Source organism: Dendrobates tinctorius, unplaced genomic scaffold (assembly GCF_039654945.1).
Source record: "Dendrobates tinctorius isolate UK_male_01 unplaced genomic scaffold, ASM3965494v1 ptg000179l, whole genome shotgun sequence".
NCBI lineage: Eukaryota > Metazoa > Chordata > Amphibia > Anura > Dendrobatidae > Dendrobates > Dendrobates tinctorius.
Genome location: NW_027361846.1, coordinates 368,009 through 383,890, shown reverse-complemented (window position 1 = coordinate 383,890; position 15,882 = coordinate 368,009). Strand labels below are relative to the sequence as shown.

The 15,882-nt window shown below is 47.3% G+C and overlaps 1 protein-coding gene across 3 annotated transcripts in view; it reads right to left on the bottom strand.

Moving 5' to 3' along the window:
• SMARCD3 (SWI/SNF related BAF chromatin remodeling complex subunit D3) overlaps nucleotides 1-15,882 on the bottom strand; it is a 346,153-nt gene that overhangs the window by 24,831 nt on the left and 305,440 nt on the right. For all 3 annotated transcript variants that reach the window (XM_073551701.1, XM_073551702.1, XM_073551700.1), the window contains exons 11-12: nucleotides 8,146-8,268; nucleotides 7,555-7,656 (exon numbers count right to left, since the gene is read on the bottom strand). In XM_073551701.1, the coding sequence (XP_073407802.1) occupies nucleotides 7,555-7,656; nucleotides 8,146-8,268 (225 nt within the window). The remainder of the gene's footprint in view (nucleotides 1-7,554; nucleotides 7,657-8,145; nucleotides 8,269-15,882) is intronic.

Sequence of the window (15,882 nt, the reverse complement as noted above, 5' to 3'; positions counted from 1 at the left end):
AGAGCGAGTAATCACTTTTGCTAGCAGATCTCTTAAACGAGCAGAACGGAATGATCAAAATTACAGTTCTTTTAAACTAGAGTTTCTCGCTCTCGTGTGGGCCATTACGGAGCGATTCAAGGACTGATTCAAGGACTATCTAGCTGCCTCTCCATTTGTCGCCTACACTGACAACATTCCTCTTGCTCATTTGAACACAGCTAGATTGGGAGCTTTAGAGCAGAGATGGGCCTCAAGACTAACAAACTAAGATTTTATCATCAATTATAGTGATGGGAATTCCAATGACAATGCCGATGCCTTGTCCTGATTACCAGCCTCTTCAGATCCCCTGCCAGATGAAGCTCACTGGGAGGAAGTTGAGATGCCGAACTTTTACGCCCGATTTGCTCAACAAAATGTGGCCAGTGCCCTTTGGCAGGAGACTTCTGCCTCCCAGTCCCAGGGAGCTAGTTCAGACCCTCCGCTAGAGGAAACTAGATGGATACAAGTACAGACTGAAAGTAGATTTATTGCAGAAATTTCGGAATTCCTAATCACGGGGAAACCTCCCGGGAGAATTTGCAGAGGCCATGCTGACTCTGAATTGATTCGTCTGTGGAGACAGCGAAAGCGGTTCTTTGTGAAGAAAGGGTTGCTGTATCGCAGTAGCGTGGATCCCATCACAGGTAGTCGTCTCCATCAAATTGTGATCCCAAGGAGAGATGTAGACATGGTTCTCACCACCTATCATGATCAGTCTGGCTGCTTTGGAGTGCAAAAGACAGAAGCCACAGTCCGTAGGCGATTCTAATGGATTGGCATGAGGGGAGACATTGAAAAATGGTGCCAGGAATGTCACACGTGTGTGACTAGGAAAACTGTGAAAGCTGATCAGAAAGCATCACTGAATCCGATTGTGAGTCGACATCCATAAGAAATGGTAGCCATTGATCATCTGAAGGTAGAGCCCAGCAGGACAGGAAATAGCTATGTTTTAACCATCATCGATCACTTCACCAAATTTGTAGTGGCCGTCCCTGTGAAGGATTTAACTGCCCAGACTACCGCTGCTATTCTCTGGAAAGCCTTCTGGCTACCTTATGGATGCCCGAAGAAGATTTTGACCGATCAATGGCTCCACCTTTGAATCACAACTCTTCCAAGAATTGTGCAAGTACTACAATTGTCAGAAGCTCAGGATTACGGTATACCACCCGCAGTGCAATGGGCTTTGCGAGAAGATGAATCAAACCATCCTGAACTTGCTAAGAGCTATTCCAGCTCACAGAAAGGCTGACAGGCCAAAACTACTCCCATAGCTCATCTATGTGTATAATAATACCCCGCAATGTTCTACGGGTTACACCCCATATTATCTGATGTTCGGACGCGAAGGTAAACTACCCGCTAACCTTACTCTTGGAGTGATTGTCTCCGATGAAATTAATCCTCTGCCTGCTACTGAGTGGGTGAGCGATCATCAAACATGCCTAGTGGAAGCCCAAGAAATTGTGGATACCCGTATGGAAGAAGCTCACAAAAGACAGCAACGTAATTTTGATAAGCGAAAGCTACACCTTTTACACGTAGGTGATAAGATCTGGTTGAGAAACAATCATCGTACAGGAAAGCTTGATACACAATGGGAGGGACAGCCTTACAGCATCCAAGGTATTCCATACCCGGGGAATGACATTTATTGTATCCAGCGAGATACTCAACAACCCAAGGTTGTTCACAGGAATCGACTAAAACTCTGTAGGTCAGAATACCTCCATCCTGATTCAACAACTGTGGACGAGTTATTTGAGTGTGAATCTTTTCCGGAGTCCAAAAGATCCCACAGTTCATCTTTTCCAGAATTCGATATCAATGACCTGTTATCTTTGTGTTTTGGTCCTTTGACGCCTACCTGTGGACAAAGACTCCTAATGAAGAGTTGCTCCTTGCAAGAACAACTAACCTCAGAACTGACCGTGCAGAGATATATCCTGGCCCTATGGAGGAATTCACATGGTTCGACACTCTCAAAGGAACAACAAAGGTCAGTTACCAGCTAGATATCTGGACTAAAACTTGTAGAATGAATGGCACATTTTTCCCACTGTTTTCTTCTGGAAAAGACTACATTCTTCCCCTGTTAAGCACAGAGACATTACTGTGACTTTTCCTCAGTTTGTTAGAGAATTTCTGGTTAATTTTTGTTGGTTCTAATGCACGTTATGTCCCTTCTTATGGAAACACTGGGACTACTTTATGTTTAAACAGAAAAAAACCGGTGCAGCCACATTTATGGACTGTGTGCCCCGACCCTGCACCTGGGGACCAAAACACTTACACTTTTTATGCATTACTTTAAGGTTGTTACTTACGTCTACGAGCAGGAAGATTTGCTACAAGATATTCTTCCTCCGGAGAGACTCTAGGATTTGCGTTTTTTTTTTTGAGTTATGAAGAAATGTTAAGTCTTAATATTATTGAGTTATAAAGTTTATTGTTGCACTAAAATGCATGTTTATCGGATGTTACTATACTTTCTTGATTATTTAGTGCCCCAAGTTTGTACAGGTGTCAGGGAGAATATTACTCTATTTCTGGGACCTCAACGTCTACCTCAGTTCATATTTTGCAGTCATTTGGGTTTCCACCAATACATTTACAGGTCTGCCAATTAACCTTTGACGGAACTCTATCTCAGAGTTCCGATGTGACCTATAGGGGAAAGTATTGTATGGGCCCCATAGACTTGCTATAGACATTGGGTTCTGCCCTTACTTAGCGCCCCACTGCAACTCACATGTTGCTCAGTTACCAGTCTACACCTCGTACCGGGGAGGTGTAGACGCTGGTCTCACGCTCCGCTGTTTGGGAATTATGACTATAAAAGAACTTTGGTTCAAACTTGACATTGACCTGTATTATTTTATAAAATATATATATGGTGGCAAACGCCGGGAACGGCTCTGTTTAAACTAGGGGGTATATGTAGTGACCAGAAAAAACATTACTAATGTCTGTTATATGTCATATGGTGTGTTCTCTATTCCTTACATGATTGCACTTGTGACAACGGCTCCCCGTCTTGCCTTGGGAAGAGGTAAATTATTTAATACTATACTGCCCTCTCCTGCCTTGTTTTGGTATTACAACTTGTAGTACTATGCTGCCCTCTGCTGCCTTAGTTTGGCATTGCAACTTGTTTTTCTGATTTGAAGATAAGTGGCAGTTGGTGGTGGTGCATATGGGCCTGAAAAGGTCCAGTTATGGGCGGTTTTGGTGGTGAGAGGAGGTAGAAAATTGGGGCTCCTCGATTGGGACAAGCGGGAAGTACAAATAGCACCCTTTTCGGAGTGCACCGCATTTACAGTAACAGAGTGCTGGGACAAGAGAAGGAACTGCAAAACTGCGCAGCAGATTTCCCTGATACTCTTAAGGTCGGCTGATCCTCCCCCTTCACACAGCACAGTTATTGTCATCCTCCCAAGGCCGGGACCGAGAAAAGGCTTTGATCGACACAATGTGTAAGGAAAATTTTATCTGCTACCCATGACTGTTATATTGAAAAAATATAAGAATTGTTACCAGTCTTCAGTAAAATTCATCTTTGAAGTTTGCAAGAGCCCCTCGGTGTATGCTTCTTTTCGTCCGCGGCCTCATATTTTGCGGGCATCAACATAACTCTGTCTCATATACCTGTCATCTCCCCCTTTATAATTGCCACCTAACCTAGAGATTGTTAGAGCCATCAGAGTCACCGCGACTGAACCATCCTCCAAGGTCCTAGGCCCTGCATCTCACAAGGCGGTGCGGCACATACTTTCTCCATATTAATGTCTATGGATGTAGATGAGGACAGTGAAGCCCCCGGAGGTGGATGTGGGGGGCACATACTTTCTCCATATTAATGTCTATGGATGTAGATGAGGACAGTGAAGCCCCCGGAGGAGGATGTGGGGGGGCACATACTTTCTCCATATTAATGTCTATGGATGTAGATGAGGAGAGTGAAGCCCCCGGAGGTGGATGTGGGGGGCACATACTTTCCTCCATATTAATGTCTATGGATGTAGATGAGGACAGTGAAGCCCCCGGAGGTGGATGTGGGGGGCACATACTTTCTCCATATTAATGTCTATGGATGTAGATGAGGACAGTGAAGCCCCCGGAGGTGGATGTGGGGGGCACATACTTTCTCCATATTAATGTCTATGGATGTAGATGAGGACAGTGAAGCCCCCGGAGGTGGATGTGGGGGGCACATACTTTCTCCATATTAATGTCTATGGATGTAGATGAGGACAGTGAAGCCCCCGGAGGTGGATGTGGGGGGCACATACTTTCCTCCATATTAATGTCTATGGATGTAGATGAGGACAGTGAAGCCCCCGGAGGAGGATGTGGGGGGCACATACTTTCTCCAGATTAATGTCTATGGATGTAGATGAGGACAGTGAAGCCCCCGGAGGTGGATGTGGGGGGCACATACTTTCTCCATATTAATGTCTATGGATGTAGATGAGGACAGTGAAGCCCCCGGAGGTGGATGTGGGGGGCACATACTTTCTCCATATTAATGACTATAGATGTAGATGAGGACAGTGAAGCCCCCGGAGGTGGATGTGGGGGGCACATACTTTCTCCATAGTAATGTCTATGGATGTAGATGAGGACAGTGAAGCCCCCGGAGGTGGATGTGGGGGGGCACATACTTTCTCCATATTAATGTCTATGGATGTAGATGAGGACAGTGAAGTCCCCGGAGGTGGATGTGGGGGGCACATACTTTCTTCATATTAATGTCTATGGATGTAGATGAGGACAGTGAAGCCCCCGGAGGTGGATGTGGGGGGGCACATAATTTCTCCATATTACTGTCTATGGATGTAGATGAGGACAGTGAAGCCCCCGGAGGTGGATGTGGGGGGCACATACTTTCTCCATAGTAATGTCTATGGATGTAGATGAGGACAGTGAAGCCCCCGGAGGTGGATGTGGGGGGGCACATAATTTCTCCATATTAATGTCTATGGATATAGATGAGGACAGAGAAGCCCCCGGAGGTGGATGTGGGGGGCACATACTTTCCTCCATATTAATGTCTATGGATATAGATGAGGACAGAGAAGCCCCCGGAGGTGGATGTGGGGGGGCACATACTTTCTCCATATTAATGTCTATGGATGTAGATGAGGACAGTGAAGCCCCCGGAGGTGGATGTGGGGGGGCACATAATTTCTCCATATTACTGTCTATGGATGTAGATGAGGACAGTGAAGCCCCCGGAGGTGGATGTGGGGGGCACATACTTTCTCCATAGTAATGTCTATGGATGTAGATGAGGACAGTGAAGCCCCCGGAGGTGGATGTGGGGGGCACATACTTTCTCCATAGTAATGTCTATGGATGTAGATGAGGACAGTGAAGCCCCCGGAGGTGGATGTGGGGGGGCACATAATTTCTCCATATTACTGTCTATGGATGTAGATGAGGACAGTGAAGCCCCCGGAGGTGGATGTGGGGGGGCACATAATTTCTCCATATTACTGTCTATGGATGTAGATGAGGACAGTGAAGCCCCCGGAGGTGGATGTGGGGGGCACATACTTTCTCCATATTAATGTCTATGGATGTAGATGAGGACAGTGAAGCCCCCGGAGGTGGATGTGGGGGGCACATACTTTCTCCATATTAATGTCTATGGATGTAGATGAGGACACTGAAGCCCCCGGAGGAGGATGTGGGGGGCACATACTTTCTCCATATTAATGTCTATGGATGTAGATGAGGACAGAGAAGCCCCCGGAGGTGGATGTGGGGGGCACACACTTTCTCCATATTAATGTCTATGGATGTAGATGAGGACAGTGAAGCCCCCGGAGGTGGATGTGGGGGGCACACACTTTCTCCATATTACTGTCTATGGATGTAGATGAGGACAGTGAAGCCCCCGGAGGTGGATGTGGGGGGGCACATAATTTCTCCATATTAATGTCTATGGATGTAGATGAGGACAGAGAAGCCCCCGGAGGTGGATGTGGGGGGCACATACTTTCTCCATATTAATGTCTATGGATGTAGATGAGGACAGTGAAGCCCCCGGAGGTGGATGTGGGGGGGCACATAATTTCTCCATATTAATGTCTATGGATGTAGATGAGGACAGAGAAGCCCCCGGAGGTGGATGTGGGGGGCACATACTTTCTCCATATTAATGTCTATGGATGAAGATGAGGACAGTGAAGCCCCCGGAGGTGGATGTGGGGGGGCACATAATTTCTCCATATTAATGTCTATGGATGTAGATGAGGACAGTGAAGCCCCCGGAGGTGGATGTGGGGGGGCACATAATTTCTCCATATTAATGTCTATGGATGAAGATGAGGACAGTGAAGCCCCCGGAGGTGGATGTGGGGGGCACATAATTTCTCCATATTAATGTCTATGGATGTAGATGAGGACAGAGAAGCCCCCGGAGGTGGATGTGGGGGGCACATAATTTCTCCATATTAATGTCTATGGATGAAGATGAGGACAGTGAAGCCCCCGGAGGTGGATGTGGGGGGGCACATAATTTCTCCATATTAATGTCTATGGATGTAGATGAGGACAGTGAAGCCCCCGGAGGTGGATGTGGGGGGGCACATAATTTCTCCATATTAATGTCTATGGATGTAGATGAGGACAGTGAAGCCCCCGGAGGTGGATGTGGGGGGCACACACTTTCTCCATATTAATGTCTATGGATGTAGATGAGGACAGTGAAGCCCCCGGAGGAGGATGTGGGGGGCACATACTTTTTCCATGTTAATGTCTATGGATGTAGATGAGGACAGTGAAGCCCCCAGAGGAGGATATGGGGGGCACATACTTTCCTCCATATTAATGTCTTTGGATGTAGATGAGTACAGTGAAGCCCCCGGAGGTGGATGTGGGGGGCACATACTTTCTCTATATTAATGTCTATGGATGTAGATGAGGAGAGTGAAGCCCCCGGAGGTGGATGTGGGGGGTCACATACTTTCTCCATATCAATGTCTATGGATGTAGATGAGGACAGTGAAGCCCCCGGAGGTGGATGTGGGGGGCACATACTTTTCTCCGTATAGTGTACATAGGCCGCTATAGAGGCTACGTTAGTTCGTGGCTTGGTGGTGGCTACTGCTGTGAGTGAGGCTGGTCATCGTTCTCACCGATGTCCGTCCTCGTTCCTTCTGTGCAGTCCTGGCTGAGGCTTGAGCTCTTGACAAGGTCTTCTGAGAAGCTCTAGTACTTGGTGGCCAAGTTGCGGTTGTGCCCGTGGAGTGGCGCTCCCGAGATGATGTCTTTGAAGAGAATACCATGGAGCTGCAGCCTGGTTTTTGCCGTTTCGGCTGGCCGTGGTTTGGCCTTCGTGTGCTCATGGCTTTACTTGGTGTAATATATAGTGAAGTCCAGATTCAACAGTGATAGAAAGAAACTTCTGGCAAGTAAACGGCTGTGTCGCAGTGCCCCGCTTACAACTGGAAGGGGCACATACTTCTTTCAGGACTGCAAGTCAGAATAAAGATGACCTAATATTAAAGCTCGTCTCACCTTACAGTAAAAGTAGCGGCTCACGGCCTCCTGGGACCAGGGCTCTTGGTAGAAGTCTGCTCGTCTCTCATGCTCCGGGTTCCCCACCACATCTGTCATAATCTAGTAAAAATGGAAGATCTGTTATTGAGTCCACTCTAATGGGAGAAGCAATGAGGATGCAGATTGTGCTATACACCAGGGGCAGACAGATTGGTGCAGCCGTACAAGGGCCCAAGAGGTGTGGGGGCCACATCCACCTCCAAAGCTGCGAGAACCTTCTGTCCTAGACCCAGAAAGAGCTGCATTGTGGTGAGACTACTGGACTGTGTCCATCACAGCCATACACATGGGGGTTATGTTATCTGGACCGGCCAGCTCTCTGCAGGCATGATGTGGTGGGTCGGCAGATTATAGTCCTTTTGTTCCAGTGGGAGATAAGCTGCTATCAGAGGAATCTGAGAAGGACTGAGGGGTCTGGCGCTGACTTCAGTCTCTCCTCTAACTACACAAGAACACAAGGTTATTAATGGGAGGGGAAAGTGGAGAGTTCATTGTAGTGACCAGAGATAAAGCCAGGGATGGTTCAAGAACAGCCATATGTCATCTTACCTTCAGGTCTCTGCTCTGGGACAACAGCCAGTCCTGGATATATCCCTTTGGATCTCTAGAGAAGTTCAGCATGAAGTCTCGCTGTATCTTCAGCTGGTTTATTGACTCAATTGTCTCATGGATCTAGAACAGAAATGGCTTCTCAGTATAGATCCAGCTCAGTGGTGACCCCATATATCACCAAATTTAACACGCAAATTGCCTCTTCAGAGACAGACGACTTGAACTCTATAGCGCCACCTGTTGGAAGTAGCAATTTGCATATTACATTTCCCAGAGGAGCATTGCACAGTGAATAAGCCTCCTCCCCTTGACAAGCCAGAGCCGGTATGTCACTCTCCACAAGGAGAAACCTTACCCCATAGACCTAAATTTAACACGATAATGTACAGAGGGATACTGAAGGTAAAAATAGTGCACACCCTCGAGATGTTTCCTATATGCACCTTCGGGATAAAGATACGACCACTCACGGAGACCACCACCCAAGCACAAGATAAATGTAAGCCAGGCCTAGACACCGCGCTGAGGATTCCTGACCTGGCAGGTCGGCACCCTACAGTGTAGGACAATCCTGCCCCTGCTCAATGACGACTGGAGCCATATGCTACAGAAATGCACTGGCTTCCAAAACTCCTCCCCCTTGACATTTTTCAAGTTTTGCTATCTCACAACCTGGAATTTCACTGTTTTTTTTTTTTTAGGGTTCCCATCAGTTCATGCAAAGAAAATGACTACAACTGTGAACGTTTGGTTTTCTTTTTTTGCGAAGCAAATAACTAATTGAAAGTTCTCCAGGAATTAAAAAATAGTTCAAAAGGAGGAAAAGAACAAGTTTATGTAAAGCATTAAAAATTGTATGCAACCAATATGGGTGATGCTCATATGACACACCGTATGTGTGACTACAGATGAGGATCGTGTGAGACTCCGTATCTGTCACCAATATGTGTAACTACAGACGAGGATCGTGTGAGACTCCGTATCTGTCACCAATATGTGTAACTACAGACGAGGATCGCGTGAGACTCCGTATCTGTCACCAATATGTGTAACTACAGACGAGGATCGCGTGAGACTCCGTATCTGTCACCAATATGTGTAACCACAGACGAGGATCGCGTGAGACTCCGTATCTGTCACCAATATGTGTAACTACAGACGAGGATCGCGTGAGACTCCGTATCTGTCACCAATATGTGTAACCACAGACGAGGATCGCGTGAGACTCCGTATCTGTCACCAATATGTGTAACTACAGACGAGGATCGCGTGAGACTCCGTATCTGTCACCAATATGTGTAACTACAGACGAGGATCGCGTGAGACTCCGTATCTGTCACCAATATGTGTAACTACAGACGAGGATCGCGTGAGACTCCGTATCTGTCACCAATATGTGTAACTACAGACGAGGATCGCGTGAGACTCCGTATCTGTCACCAATATGTGTAACCACAGACGAGGATCGCGTGAGACTCCGTATCTGTCACCAATATGTGTAACTACAGACGAGGATCGCGTGAGACTCCGTATCTGTCACCAATATGTGTAACTACAGACGAGGATCGCGTGAGACTCCGTATCTGTCACCAATATGTGTAACTACAGACGAGGATCGCGTGAGACTCCGTATCTGTCACCAATATGTGTAACCACAGACGAGGATCGTGTGAGACTCCGTATCTGTCACCAATATGTGTAACCACAGACGAGGATCGCGTGAGACTCCGTATCTGTCACCAATATGTGTAACTACAGACGAGGATCGCGTGAGACTCCGTATCTGTCACCAATATGTGTAACTACAGACGAGGATCGCGTGAGACTCCGTATCTGTCACCAATATGTGTAACTACAGACGAGGATCGCGTGAGACTCCGTATCTGTCACCAATATGTGTAACTACAGACGAGGATCGCGTGAGACTCCGTATCTGTCACCAATATGTGTAACTACAGACGAGGATCGCGTGAGACTCCGTATCTGTCACCAATATGTGTAACTACAGACGAGGATCGTGTGAGACTCCGTATCTGTCACCAATATGTGTAACTACAGACGAGGATCGCGTGAGACTCCGTATCTGTCACCAATATGTGTAACTACAGACGAGGATCGCGTGAGACTCCGTATCTGTCACCAATATGTGTAACTACAGACGAGGATCGCGTGAGACTCCGTATCTGTCACCAATATGTGTAACTACAGACGAGGATCGCGTGAGACTCCGTATCTGTCACCAATATGTGTAACTACAGACGAGGATCGCGTGAGACTCCGTATCTGTCACCAATATGTGTAACCACAGACGAGGATCGCGTGAGACTCCGTATCTGTCACCAATATGTGTAACTACAGACGAGGATCGCGTGAGACTCCGTATCTGTCACCAATATGTGTAACTACAGACGAGGATCGCGTGAGACTCCGTATCTGTCACCAATATGTGTAACTACAGACGAGGATCGTGTGAGACTCCGTATCTGTCACCAATATGTGTAACTACAGACGAGGATCGCGTGAGACTCCGTATCTGTCACCAATATGTGTAACCACAGACGAGGATCGCGTGAGACTCCGTATCTGTCACCAATATGTGTAACTACAGACGAGGATCGCGTGAGACTCCGTATCTGTCACCAATATGTGTAACCACAGACGAGGATCGCGTGAGACTCCGTATCTGTCACCAATATGTGTAACCACAGACGAGGATCGCGTGAGACTCCGTATCTGTCACCAATATGTGTAACTACAGACGAGGATCGCGTGAGACTCCGTATCTGTCACCAATATGTGTAACTACAGACGAGGATCGTGTGAGACTCCGTATCTGTCACCAATATGTGTAACTACAGACGAGGATCGTGTGAGACTCCGTATCTGTCACCAATATGTGTAACTACAGACGAGGATCGCGTGAGACTCCGTATCTGTCACCAATATGTGTAACTACAGACGAGGATCGCGTGAGACTCCGTATCTGTCACCAATATGTGTAACTACAGACGAGGATCGCGTGAGACTCCGTATCTGTCACCAATATGTGTAACTACAGACGAGGATCGTGTGAGACTCCGTATCTGTCACCAATATGTGTAACCACAGACGAGGATCGCGTGAGACTCCGTATCTGTCACCAATATGTGTAACTACAGACGAGGATCGTGTGAGACTCCGTATCTGTCACCAATATGTGTAACTACAGACGAGGATCGCGTGAGACTCCGTATCTGTCACCAATATGTGTAACTACAGACGAGGATCGCGTGAGACTCCGTATCTGTCACCAATATGTGTAACTACAGACGAGGATCGCGTGAGACTCCGTATCTGTCACCAATATGTGTAACCACAGACGAGGATCGCGTGAGACTCCGTATCTGTCACCAATATGTGTAACTACAGACGAGGATCGTGTGAGACTCCGTATCTGTCACCAATATGTGTAACTACAGACGAGGATCGCGTGAGACTCCGTATCTGTCACCAATATGTGTAACTACAGACGAGGATCGCGTGAGACTCCGTATCTGTCACCAATATGTGTAACTACAGACGAGGATCGTGTGAGACTCCGTATCTGTCACCAATATGTGTAACTACAGACGAGGATCGCGTGAGTCTCCGTATCTGTCACCAATATGTGTAACTACAGAAGAGGATCGCGTGAGACTCCGTATCTGTCACCAATATGTGTAACTACAGACGAGGATCGCGTGAGACTCCGTATCTGTCACCAATATGTGTAACTACAGACGAGGATCGCGTGAGACTCCGTATCTGTCACCAATATGTGTAACTACAGACGAGGATCGCGTGAGACTCCGTATCTGTCACCAATATGTGTAACTACAGACGAGGATCGCGTGAGACTCCGTATCTGTCACCAATATGTGTAACTACAGACGAGGATCGCGTGAGACTCCGTATCTGTCACCAATATGTGTATCTACAGACGAGGATCGCGTGAGACTCCGTATCTGTCACCAATATGTGTAACTACAGACGAGGATCGCGTGAGACTCCGTATCTGTCACCAATATGTGTAACTACAGACGAGGATCGCGTGAGACTCCGTATCTGTCACCAATATGTGTAACTACAGACGAGGATCGCGTGAGACTCCGTATCTGTCACCAATATGTGTAACCACAGACGAGGATCGCGTGAGACTCCGTATCTGTCACCAATATGTGTAACTACAGACGAGGATCGCGTGAGACTCCGTATCTGTCACCAATATGTGTAACTACAGACGAGGATCGCGTGAGACTCCGTATCTGTCACCAATATGTGTAACCACAGACGAGGATCGCGTGAGACTCCGTATCTGTCACCAATATGTGTAACCACAGACGAGGATCGCGTGAGACTCCGTATCTGTCACCAATATGTGTAACTACAGACGAGGATCGCGTGAGACTCCATATCTGTCACCAATATGTGTAACTACAGACGAGGATCGCGTGAGACTCCGTATCTGTCACCAATATGTGTAACCACAGACGAGGATCGCGTGAGACTCCGTATCTGTCACCAATATGTGTAACTACAGACGAGGATCGCGTGAGACTCCGTATCTGTCACCAATATGTGTAACCACAGACGAGGATCGCGTGAGACTCCGTATCTGTCACCAATATGTGTAACCACAGACGAGGATCGCGTGAGACTCCGTATCTGTCACCAATATGTGTAACCACAGACGAGGATCGCGTGAGACTCCGTATCTGTCACCAATATGTGTAACTACAGACGAGGATCGCGTGAGACTCCGTATCTGTCACCAATATGTGTAACTACAGACGAGGATCGTGTGAGACTCCGTATCTGTCACCAATATGTGTAACTACAGAAGAGGATCGCGTGAGACTCCGTATCTGTCACCAATATGTGTAACTACAGACGAGGATCGCGTGAGACTCCGTATCTGTCACCAATATGTGTAACTACAGACGAGGATCGCGTGAGACTCCGTATCTGTCACCAATATGTGTAACTACAGACGAGGATCGTGTGAGACTCCGTATCTGTCACCAATATGTGTAACCACAGACGAGGATCGCGTGAGACTCCGTATCTGTCACCAATATGTGTAACTACAGACGAGGATCGTGTGAGACTCCGTATCTGTCACCAATATGTGTAACTACAGACGAGGATCGCGTGAGACTCCGTATCTGTCACCAATATGTGTAACTACAGACGAGGATCGCGTGAGACTCCGTATCTGTCACCAATATGTGTAACTACAGATGAGGATCGCGTGAGACTCCGTATCTGTCACCAATATGTGTAACCACAGACGAGGATCGCGTGAGACTCCGTATCTGTCACCAATATGTGTAACTACAGACGAGGATCGCGTGAGACTCCGTATCTGTCACCAATATGTGTAACTACAGACGAGGATCGCGTGAGACTCCGTATCTGTCACCAATATGTGTAACTACAGACGAGGATCGCGTGAGACTCCGTATCTGTCACCAATATGTGTAACTACAGACGAGGATCGCGTGAGACTCCGTATCTGTCACCAATATGTGTAACCACAGACGAGGATCGCGTGAGACTCCGTATCTGTCACCAATATGTGTAACTACAGACGAGGATCGCGTGAGACTCCGTATCTGTCACCAATATGTGTAACTACAGACGAGGATCGCGTGAGACTCCGTATCTGTCACCAATATGTGTAACTACAGACGAGGATCGCGTGAGACTCCGTATCTGTCACCAATATGTGTAACTACAGACGAGGATCGCGTGAGACTCCGTATCTGTCACCAATATGTGTAACTACAGATGAGGATCGCGTGAGACTCCGTATCTGTCACCAATATGTGTAACCACAGACGAGGATCGCGTGAGACTCCGTATCTGTCACCAATATGTGTAACTACAGACGAGGATCGCGTGAGACTCCGTATCTGTCACCAATATGTGTAACCACAGACGAGGATCGCGTGAGACTCCGTATCTGTCACCAATATGTGTAACCACAGACGAGGATCGCGTGAGACTCCGTATCTGTCACCAATATGTGTAACCACAGACGAGGATCGCGTGAGACTCCGTATCTGTCACCAATATGTGTAACCACAGACGAGGATCGCGTGAGACTCCGTATCTGTCACCAATATGTGTAACCACAGACGAGGATTGCGTGAGACTCCGTATCTGTCACCAATATGTGTAACCACAGACGAGGATCGCGTGAGACTCCGTATCTGTCACCAATATGTGTAACCACAGACGAGGATCGCGTGAGACTCCGTATCTGTCACCAATATGTGTAACTACAGACGAGGATCGTGTGAGACTCCGTATCTGTCACCAATATGTGTAACTACAGACGAGGATCGCGTGAGACTCCGTATCTGTCACCAATATGTGTAACTACAGACGAGGATCGCGTGAGACTCCGTATCTGTCACCAATATGTGTAACTACAGACGAGGATCGCGTGAGACTCCGTATCTGTCACCAATATGTGTAACTACAGACGAGGATCGTGTGAGACTCCGTATCTGTCACCAATATGTGTAACTACAGATGAGGATCGTGTGAGACTCCGTATCTGTCACCAATATGTGTAACTACAGACGAGGATCGTGTGAGACTCCGTATCTGTCACCAATATGTGTAACTACAGACGAGGATCGCGTGAGACTCCGTATCTGTCACCAATATGTGTAACTACAGACGAGGATCGCGTGAGACTCCGTATCTGTCACCAATATGTGTAACTACAGACGAGGATCGCGTGAGACTCCGTATCTGTCACCAATATGTGTAACTACAGACGAGGATCGCGTGAGACTCCGTATCTGTCACCAATATGTGTAACTACAGACGAGGATCGTGTGAGACTCCGTATCTGTCACCAATATGTGTAACTACAGACGAGGATCGTGTGAGACTCCGTATCTGTCACCAATATGTGTAACTACAGACGAGGATCGCGTGAGACTCCGTATCTGTCACCAATATGAGTAACTACAGACGAGGATCGCGTGAGACTCCGTATCTGTCACCAATATGTGTAACTACAGACGAGGATCGTGTGAGACTCCGTATCTGTCACCAATATGTGTAACTACAGACGAGGATCGCGTGAGACTCCGTATCTGTCACCAATATGTGTAACTACAGATGAGGATCGTGTGAGACTCCGTATCTGTCACCAATATGTGTAACTACAGACGAGGATCGCGTGAGACTCCGTATCTGTCACCAATATGTGTAACTACAGACGAGGATCGCGTGAGACTCCGTATCTGTCACCAATATGTGTAACTACAGACGACGACCGCGTGAGACTCCGTATCTGTCACCAATATGTGTAACTACAGACGAGGATCGCGTGAGACTCCGTATCTGTCACCAATATGTGTAACTACAGACGAGGATCGCGTGAGACTCCGTATCTGTCACCAATATGTGTAACTACAGACGACGACCGCGTGAGACTCCGTATCTGTCACCAATATGTGTAACTACAGACGAGGATCGCGTGAGACTCCGTATCTGTCACCAATATGTGTAACTACAGACGACGACCGCGTGAGACTCCGTATCTGTCACCAATATGTGTAACTACAGACGAGGATCGTGTGAGACTCCGTATCTGTCACCAATATGTGTAACTACAGATGAGGATCGTGTGAGACTCCGTATCTGTCACCAATATGTGTAACTACAGATGAGGATCTTATGAGACTCCGTATC